Below are 10,447 nucleotides of genomic sequence, written 5' to 3'. Positions count from 1 at the left end.
AGTAGGGCTGTGTATCACCAGCAAAGTCACGATACGATACATATCACGATACATGACTGCATTGAATTTCTCCTCAGCAGAATTTAGAAAAACAGCTGTTTATTAAACGCTGCTTACTATAGTGCCATTTCTAACTATTGGCAGAGCAGGCAGTTGGCCTCTGCATTATGAAGGGCCTCCATAACTGTATAACAGTACAATATTGGTAATGGCATATGTTTCGTGTTTACATTGGGCACTCCCCACCAGGTACAATATTCTGATTGTTTGCATCTTGTTTTTAAGCCCATAAATAATAATGTACTCGTTCTAATAAATTTATATTGTAATGTACTCATACTAATTTTAAAAAAATCATCTTTACATTGCTGGTAGGTTATCATTGCACAAATTAACACACTTTCTACATTTAAAAAAATACAAATAAAAATTAGAAGAGTTCTAAACTAATGCGCTGTCTTCACTGTATCTCATGCACACACGATTTTAGTCACTCACACAGATCACATTCAGTAGCACAAACTTTTTAGCGCTGCCCCGCAATTTTATCAATATCAAATCTCTGTGACGATACATCGTCGTATCGATGTATCGAACACAGCACTAATGATTTGTACGAAAACATGATTTTAGAAAAAATGTACAAGCAAGAAAGCTCACCCCTAAACCTAATTGTTGGTATGGCATAAGTAGATTAAACAAAAACATAAGATCATACAAATTAGCCACCGAAGTGTGAAATAGTTACAAACTGAAACTGCCATGACAGTGTGTTCGAAAATGTAGCTTGTTTTAAAGCTGAGCTACTGTCAAGTAAACTAGCTTGTAGAGTTGCTACAATTAATTATTTACATTTTTTTAATTCCGGAAGCATATACAACTAGCAAGGAAGAAACACTTTATGCTCCATCTCATTAATTCAAATCACTTCCATGAAGGGGTCACAGATGATCAAAAGTCACCATGGGTAAATGATTGCGAGTACGTCGCATTGCAAATCGAGTTCACAGAGGTTGAAGTCTACAACACAAGCTACAAGAGAAACATGAAAAGTAGTTCCCCTGTTAATAACAGATCGTGTTCCGGTGTAAAAGTGCCTTCTCACCCTTTTCAGAGGCAGCGGGGGCGGTTTGGACTGAGCACGAGTCCTGGACACCTGGTTACTGAGGCCACCCTGTTCCTCCTGGTACTTGATGATGACTGAATGATGCACCATGGTCAGGTGTGGGGTAATGCCTCCATGCAAACATGTAAAAATATACTGCGAGAGAGGAAAAAAATTAAAAAATGAGCTCATATGTTCGAGACACATTGAGTTACGGTGCTTAAATGGGAGACACAAGGTCATATCTGTCTTTCTTCCCATTATTTCTTGTCATTTCTCCACTATCAAAAAAATGACAAAAGCCCTAAAAACTCTTAAATAAAGAGTGAATGAGGTAAAGCACAAAATTAATGTTTTTTCGTAAACAGACAATCAGAGACAGACAGCGAGGGATGGAAATGATAGCCGATGTACAGATGGTTTTATCAGTTCCTGTTTTCCAAAATGTACACTATAAAGACCGGACCAGATCCAGTACTCCTGGACTAATCATCATCAGATCCTGCGGCCTTGTTCATTTAGGTAGCGTAATGCAGCTGAAATCACATTATCCTCAACGTAGTTGATGTTTTGAAGGCTGGTAGAGATGTATGACTCATCTTTGCAGGTTCAAGTAGTTTCTAAATCAACAACTGTTACAGAGCCGTGAAGTCCTACAATGAATTCAAATCAAGGCCTCTGAAGAGCCTGACAAACTTTACATTGCAGCAAAATGGAATATATAATAGGACAAGATTTAAAAAGACATGCAGCCTGAAGTCTGAAAGTGTGGTGCTTTCATATAAATTTGAAAGAAAATGTAGCTGTGAAGTCGAGATGATGTTGTGACTTTCAGACTTACTTTAAACTGGCAGAGTGGATATTCTCCATAAATGAACTCCCATCTCCCGTTAACCTGAAGGGTGTAGTCCTCTGGCTTCTCCCGCTTGGCCGATCGGAACACGGTGGACTTCTTTCTCAAGGCGTTCCATTTCAGAAACATCGGCAGGTCCTGTGGATCTTGCTGGAGAACGAAGGTCTCCTACAAAGTCAAAATGTGAAATGCATAACCAGGGGGTCCAAAACAATATAGGCTGAAACTATAGAATAAGTCATAACTATAATGCAAAAACATAATATAGATACATTTAAGGTCAGTAGATTTGTGTTTCAGTAGGGATTAATTAAATTAATATAACATGACAGTAAAGACTTATACATTGTAGATTTCTATTTCGCATAAATGCTTTTACTAGAACTTTTATTGAGCAAAGAATCTTGAAAAAATGCATCACAGTTTCCACAAAAATATTAAGCAGCACAACATAATATGACATAACAAGAAATGTTTCTTGAGCAGCAAATCAGCATATTAGAATGATTTCTGAAGGACCATGTGACACTGTATCTGTAATGATGCTGAAAATTCAGCTTTGCAAGCACAGGACTAAATTACATATCAGACTATATTCGAATAGAAAACAGACTTCTCTCAAAAATCTTGAAAAATATCTACCCCAAACGTTTGAATGGTACTGCATAATAAAAAACATAGAAATTTTGCATCTAACTATATTCAAAAACTGAGAATGAGGGACTGCCAAGTTGATTGAGAGTGTGGGGAGACTATGCTTTATGGGAGTGGGTGGTCATGGTTGCCATGATTCTCATTTCCATGGTAACAGCGACTTCTCTGGGGTCTTTGAACAGTTTGTGTTATGAAAGGGGTCCTTGGTTCAAAAAAGTTTGAGAAAACATGCTCTAGTTATAGTAAAAAAGCAGAAAACTCCCTCATAATCACTGATGCGCATAGGATCAGGGTTCACTCACTATAGTATGATTAATTACTCATTATGTGATTGTTTTTCTCTGCAAATGCGGTGTCGAAACGGTCTGGCTTTTGATCCATGTCATGCATTATAAAAACAAGTGCTGCTGGAAGTTTTTTTGCACGCTTCAGACTCATTACAAGGTTAAAGATCATAGGTAAATAACATTCGTGTTGAGTGGGTGGGGGATTGACAGGCAACACAACACATATAAATACTATCAAAGGCTTCACTCTGGAAAACTGGGTCAGTGAGAGCCATGTGTGCCTGCAGATGCTGCAGTGACATCATCACCGTGTAAACATCTCCTGACAGTTACGATTTGTGATATCAAAGGCAGAAAATATGTCAGTCTAAAATTAGACTTTTGCATGAGAGGATTAAATAGTCAACGACTACATAACATGCTGCTCATTTCACATTATCAGCACAAACAGAAAGCAGATACATAGCATTGTACTAAAGGAATGAATTCCCAGAAAGCATAAAAGAATGGTATATTAACATGAACTAGTGTAAAATATGACTTCACTCACCTCACTGCCCTCAAACTTCACATTGACCAAAATCTTTTTCCCGCTGTGCGATTTCCCAGATTGCGCCACTACCGAGCACGGCTCCAAGTCACACGGGAAGTTGAACTCCATCCATGGTTCCCAAGGCAACATCTGACGCACCTGAGCACGCTCTTCACAAAATGTCCGCATTTTTGTTCGGAATTCATTCACCTCATGGTTCTTTTGGGAGTCAAATTCATGATGACCTGTGGAGAAGGTTTTATGCCATTTTGAACAAAGCCAGAACGGTAAAACTGCACTGTCAACATTCAATACGAAAATACTACCAATAATAAAACTCTTCGAGACACAAAAAATGGGTCTGTTCTAATAATGTTGTAGATAAATTAGCAAGGAAGAACAACGCTAAAAGCGAGTAATAAAATCCAATGAATCATATAATCATGCGTTTTTAGGCCAGCAAAATTAAAAGGCTTAAATTGATTTTTAAAAGAGAGAAGAAAATACCTCCCATATCTTTAGTTGGCCAACATCTAGGGTATTTTTATTTTGGCGCAAATTCATCTAGATGCTAGTCGAATTATGCAGAAGGCAACATGAACAGATTGCGTGACCATCCTCAAAAACCATTAAAGGGGTCATATGATGCGATTTAAATTTTTCCTTTCTCTTTGGAGTGTTACAAGCTCTTGGTGCATAAAGAAGATCTGTAAAGTTGCAAAGACTAAAGTCTCAAATCCAAAGAGATATTCTTTATAAAAGTTAAGAGTCAGCCACGCCTACCTAAAACAGCTCGTTCTAACACGCACCCACATGTCTTCATCACAATGTGGGAAGATTTGCATAACGCCACCCGTATGTGGAAAATAATGTGTTTTTTTAACCTTAAACCGCATAAACACATTTCATTACACCAAATACACAAAATAATGTTCTTTTTAGCAACATCATATGACCCCTTTAACAAAAATAGCCAAGGTAATAAAAAAGGGGAAATGATCAAAAACCAAGAGACATTTAGAAACCAGACTTTCCGAATCAGGCCGTCATGGTCATAATTTTTTTGTTTAAATAAACAAATTCTTCTTTAGTGCTGAACAGCTGCCAAAACCGTATAATTCTGCTGCAGTGGTGAGTAAATGCTTAGCTGCTTCCATTGTGAGCCGCCCAAACAGCTCTGAGGTCAGCAGACGATTGGTGTGACACAAACCTTTTCCTATAAGCAGACTGATCTGGGTGGTGATGAGCTTCTCGACTCGGTCGCCTTCCCGGGCCACCAGCCTGAGAATTGGCATGAATGGCCGAACATCACACAGGCGGCGCTGCTCATCTTCCAGCTCCTCCCGCTCCGCGGTCATGTTGATGCAGGTGAAGACGTAGGCGTCCGGGTCACTCAGGGCACTGAACAGAGGCTCATTCCTGGCATTTTTCCACACCATCTAAGGCACAAGCCACAAATCAAGACTTTAATGTGGCCAGTGGGTTTGACTGCAGTTGATTCCTATAATTTTATTGCAGAGAATCTAATACCAATATATGCTGTGTTTTGAATGATATTACCCAGCATACGGTACTGGTAGGCTTCCTGACTATCTCAACCAGAAAGATTTCCTTAGTTAACCAGCTTCACTAGAAAAACCATGCATTTAGTGGTGGTGAACATCATGCCTATAGTGGTCTACCAGCACCAAAACCAGCACAGAAATAGTCTTCTAAGCAGGGAAGTCTTCAACTTCTCCATCATCAGTAGTGTGACTGATGTTTTACTAAGCATATTGATTGTATTATTGTGTGCTAATTTATCCGTTCAGTCAAGTACTTTTTTTTATTGAGAACCTAGCATTTTGTACAAACAAGTGTACATAAAACAAAACACGTGGTAAAATTGGTATAAAGAACGTAACAAGCGGGAAAAAACTGTTTACATCTTAAACAATTGCATTGCTTTCAAGTTTTTACTTGTACTGTAGATATCATTTAATAAATTTTAATACCAAATACATTTTAATATGTTTTAAATTGTTCAAAAATAGGCATTTTTAAAAACCATCTGACTTTATGAATATAATAACCAGCAAATTTAATAATGAAATCAAAAATATATACTAGATTTTTAATCACCATCAATCAAATACTTTTGTGTATTTAAAATGTCCTGCAATGTATTTAAACAACAGTTTGCTTTTTTTAATTATTATTATTTGTTATTTTAATTATTACAGATGCAGTTTTATGACCTCATATTAAAGCAGTAGTTTTTTTAACATTGACCTCATGAACAAATTCAGCCCATTTTGTGAACCTAATAAATTCATTGAAAAGATCTCTTTACAAATTAGACTTTGATAATTCTCTCATAAACGAGGAGTGTTAAGATAAAATATTAACATATTTTAGTAAATAATGATTTCAATTTTGTTATGTAAGATATTGTATGACTTCCAAAGTTGTACGGACCTCATTTGTGCTGCTTTTTTGTCCTTTTTAAACTACAATCATGATGCTCATTACAAACAGTCCATGTTATTTGTCAATTACCCATATCTGCAAATTAGCATGTTTGGTGTTTGCATGTGATCAGAGGGTCTCCTCACCTTCTTGATGGTACTAATGGTGTCACTGCGTGCTACGGGAAAGTTGAGGTAGATCCCCGTGGGGAGGAGGAACTCTATGTTGATCTGTTGCCAACCCTCCCTCTCCCACACATCCTGCATGCCGTAGACCCCCGGCGGCATGGTGCAGGAAGCTCATCTACAGCTGACCCCACTGCTGAACACAGATAGATGTTTACGACAGATAAAATCGTTCAGACCATTTTGTGAACCAAATCAACCGATTCATTGAAAAGATCTGTTTACAAAGTGGACTTTGACACTTCTCTCATAAACAAGCAGCGTTAAGATATGATGTTAAGATATTTTAGTAAATAATGATTTCAATTTTGTTATGTAAGATATTGTAAGACTTCCAAAGTTGTACGGACCTCATTTGTGCTGCTTTTTTGTCCTTTTTAAACTACAATCATGATGCTCATTACAAACAGTCCATGTTATTTGTCAATTACCCATATCTGCAAATTAGCATGTTTGGTGTTTGCATGTGATCAGAGGGTCTCCTCACCTTCTTGATGGTACTAATGGTGTCACTGCATGCTACGGGAAAGTTGAGGTAGATCCCCGTGGGGAGGAGGAACTCCATGTTGACCTGTTGCCGACCCTCCCTCTCCCACACATCCTGCATGCCGTAGACCCCCGGCGGCATGGTGCAGGAAGCTCATCTACAGCTGACCCCACTGCTGAACACAGATAGATGTTTACGACAGATAAAGTCATACAATACTGAACATGCATGAAGTGTTTACTAGCTGTTACAACCCACTGAACCAATTACAGAGGCAGGGAGTGACCTCAAGACGCTCAATTAATGTTCAGCGAGAAGAGAGAGAGCGTGTAACATATGCTGCATAATAAATAATTATTAAGACACTTTTCTTGTAAATGTGCAGCACATCATTCATATTATGATTAACATCACTTTATAATGGCTAGTATCAATCGAATGCGTAAGTAAGAGTAAATAATTTTGAATTTTACTGAATAATTACAGAATACTTGTTTCTATCATCACAAAGACAAAATATTATCATAATATAAACCTCAAGAAGTACAATTAAGACACTGTTAAAAGAGAAAACTTAGAAATATACTACAAGTCATGTTGCACATGAGCGTTAAAATTATTATAGAATATATTTTAATTACTATTTTTTAATATAGAATATATTTATTTTTTAACGCCCTAAAGATTTAAAATTTAGAATGTCCTATGCAGCGTGTTCATACTTCTCTTCTCAAAATATATATTTTATTTTATACAATATTTAATGGTTTGTATCAACCCAGTGACCTGCTAAAAAATGAAAGCTGTGCATACTAGGGTGTATAATAAATACAGTCAAAACAATCTAATAACAATCTCTTGTATAGGCAGACAGGTCATTGAATTGCATAAATTTGTTTATATGCACACTACAATACAGTTATACTTTACATTATCAATGAAAAAATGACAACTGAAAAATCAATTTAAAGAAGATTTCAATTGCAATTGATCATGAACAGAAGTATGGTGTTCCTGACATGAGATTTTGCATTATATCATATTAATCAATATCTAATATCATATATGCTATGCATGTGTCTGAAGCACACACTGCAGCTCTGTGATGAATTGTCGGACTGTCTAGGGTTACAAAGCCGGCCGGAGGGCCAATATCCGAGAAACGTGGCGCACATCATCTCACATCAACATAGCAATTTCACATATGTTATACTATATTTTAAACTATGCGTCTGTCGAAAATATATGGTGTATATAAAGTCGTAGCGATTAAAAATAGCACAATATTTATGATGCATTTTTAAAATGGCAGGTGTCAACACATTTTTGCCTAATCCACCATGAATAAACCTCTGCTTGTTTCATATTCTCGTGATGGGAAATATGAAACAAAATATGACAATGTGACAGCGCGGACTTACCTTCAAGCCTCACCGGTGGTTCATTTCTCCATCTTCAGAATCAGCGATGCTCCTTTACTTTGACACTGAAAATTGATATCTTCCTGGCGCGTGAATGTCGGTCAGCGATCAAAACGCCAGTATTTGAATGGTCTGAAATGACAGCAGAAGTGTTAATAATCTTTTAGTGATTGGAGGTGTTAAAGTGGCCGTCTGCACTGCGCGTTCAGCACCGCGTTCCTAACTCGTAGGGATCATCGACATAGTTGTCCCTCTCTCTTCCTCTTTCTCGCGCTCACTTGCTTCCTCCTCCTTTCTCTCTCTCTTTCGTTCTCTCCCTTGTTGTCATTCATGCACGGCATAATACTGACAATAAAAATGTCTGCGTGTCATGAAATCCTTCATTCAGAGAGAAATGGAATGAATATGTTTGGAGAAAACGTTACAGTATAACATCAAAGATGTTTGATGTTTTGATTATTTACGACCTTAAATTAACTGGCACCATTTTATCCATTACATAAAGATGTTATGATTTTAACTTTCAAACATACGTAATAAATGTTTGCACTTTTCAGAACGGTTCGAAACAATATTAACGGTCCCTAACTCTTCCTCAGCACATCACCGTCTGGCTTCCTCTGCTTCTGAGGTCTGTTTCCACGCGTGCGACATGCTGCGTTCATTTGAAAACAGCAGTCTCTGTGATTACTTAACTCTCCTCAATCATGTTTATGCATTATGAGCTATAAATTCGCAGAAATAAATAAAATATAATCCATTATGTGGCTTTTGGTTCATCCGAGTGACTCTAATCTTTTGAATCTGTTCTCCAAGATCCAATTTAAACTTGTTACGGGTGAGTCACTGAATCATTCACTCAACCGATTCGCCAAAGACGCCAAGTCGGTCACGTTTCAATTAACTTGAATAGCGTATGGTGGTTTTATACGACCATAGTTCTTCAGCCGCTTTCTCTAATTGTTGTGAATGAGAACTTAAATTACCATTTTCGTTCAGGCGCTCAAAATATCCTCCTACGTTTTATACGACCATAGTTCTTCAGCCGCTTTCTCTAATTGTTGTGAATGAGACTGACTTAAATTACCATTTTCGTTCAGGCGCTCAAAATATCCTCATACAAGCTCTGGTTGAAGGCCGAGTCTTGTTTAGACGACTGGTTCACTCTAGGGGGCGTATTCGTTAATAAGTACAACCAATGAAATGCTCCATTAAAGCCCTACTCGAATGCTATTGGCTCATGTTATAGTCAGTCTTCGAAGGTGGGAGGTGTCACGCTAGAATTCTCTTCTATAAAAACTTAAAGCTGTAGAAAGGAGTCGATTAAATTATATGTTCAAAAACATCGATTAGTTCACAACGAAACTGTAGTTCAGAGCATGTTTGCTACTATTATCCGACACCAGATATCACGTGATACCTGTATGCGTAAATACTGTACATAACAGGCGGAATTACTGAACTTATTATTTCCTCATTTTTAAATAAAACCGGTCAGACGTGTCTTCCTGTGAGAGAGTAAGGAAGCTCTAATTCTGGATGCCACTGACAGCGAATAACGATTATGGGTCCATGGGGAAGTCACTTAAAAGCACCAGTCATTCAGTCAAATAAATCTGTCTGCTTTCAGCAAGGAGACGTCTAGTAAAAGGCTATTATTTTATTCCTGAGAACAAATTATAAAGCTTTGCAATGCATTTATATATATAAAAAAAGACATATCCTGTATTCCAAATAGAGCACAATCTCTGGCCCATTTATGAAAACACCATTGAATCCAAGACCTGGAACTGCATGTAATTAGTCACATGCTGTTTAATCATCTGCATAGACATTTATAGGTCTTCTTTTCAGCCATCTGAAAAACTATAGTGGTGCTGTGATGATAACAAGCTTTTAAAATGCACTGCACCATTGAAAGCTCGCAGCTTGTGAAAACAGGAAGTGTATGTGCAGAACAGAAACTCAGAGTGAAATAAAGCCAAAGACCCCTGTGCCCACATCCGCCCACCTTCACCCCCTGCCCACAAGTCACTGCAGGCCAAAGTGCACTATGCTGCCAGCCAGCTGATCACTGCAGGGAAGTTACTGGAGGTGATGGGGAAAACCAAACACATGCAATGTCATTACAGCCCCTGAAATAATCAAATCAAGCTGTAGAAAGAGGCCTCGGATGCCTTTAAGGGAAATTATGGATGGACATACAGCCCTGCATCTGAGACCATGGTCTAATATTCATATTGCACTTACAATGCATCAAACACTTCTTTAAAATCTAACTGTTAAAGTAACAGTCTTTCCTCACCATGGCAACAGTTTCAAAGCCTCGTGTAGCCTTGGGATTACGCCGTCTTTCTTTACAAATGATCTCTTGTTTGTTCATCCAGCAGCTTGTATTTGAATATGGGCTGGTTTTTATGTTAAGATAAAACTATATTATATTTCTCTGTTCAAAGGCACTTTAGGTCAGGGAAT

General features: G+C 37.8%; 1 protein-coding gene across 5 annotated transcripts in view; it reads right to left on the bottom strand.

Moving 5' to 3' along the window:
- LOC107708832 (phosphatidylinositol 4,5-bisphosphate 3-kinase catalytic subunit delta isoform-like) overlaps positions 1-9,159 on the bottom strand; it is a 25,525-nt gene extending 16,366 nt beyond the window's left edge. The window contains exons 1-7 of one of the 5 annotated variants that reach the window (XM_016513163.1): positions 9,060-9,159; positions 7,973-8,104; positions 6,552-6,726; positions 4,642-4,870; positions 3,450-3,676; positions 1,947-2,126; positions 1,106-1,261 (exon numbers count right to left, since the gene is read on the bottom strand). In XM_016513163.1, coding sequence (XP_016368649.1) covers positions 1,106-1,261; positions 1,947-2,126; positions 3,450-3,676; positions 4,642-4,870; positions 6,552-6,692 — 933 coding nt within the window. In that variant the 5' untranslated portion in view covers positions 6,693-6,726; positions 7,973-8,104; positions 9,060-9,159. Of the gene's footprint in view, positions 1-1,105; positions 1,262-1,946; positions 2,127-3,449; positions 3,677-4,641; positions 4,871-6,025; positions 6,197-6,551; positions 6,727-7,972; positions 8,360-8,958; positions 8,989-9,059 lie in introns of those variants that run through there. The other 4 variants (XM_016513165.1, XM_016513167.1, XM_016513164.1 and 1 more) reach the window with 4 other exon arrangements.
- Between the last annotated feature and the right edge of the window lie 1,288 nt (positions 9,160-10,447).

This window comes from Sinocyclocheilus rhinocerous, unplaced genomic scaffold (assembly GCF_001515625.1).
Source record: "Sinocyclocheilus rhinocerous isolate Xijiao unplaced genomic scaffold, SAMN03320098_v1.1 scaffold1406, whole genome shotgun sequence".
Lineage (NCBI taxonomy): Eukaryota > Metazoa > Chordata > Actinopteri > Cypriniformes > Cyprinidae > Sinocyclocheilus > Sinocyclocheilus rhinocerous.
The sequence above is the reverse complement of the archived record's forward strand: the minus strand, read 5'-3'. Positions and strand labels throughout refer to the sequence as shown.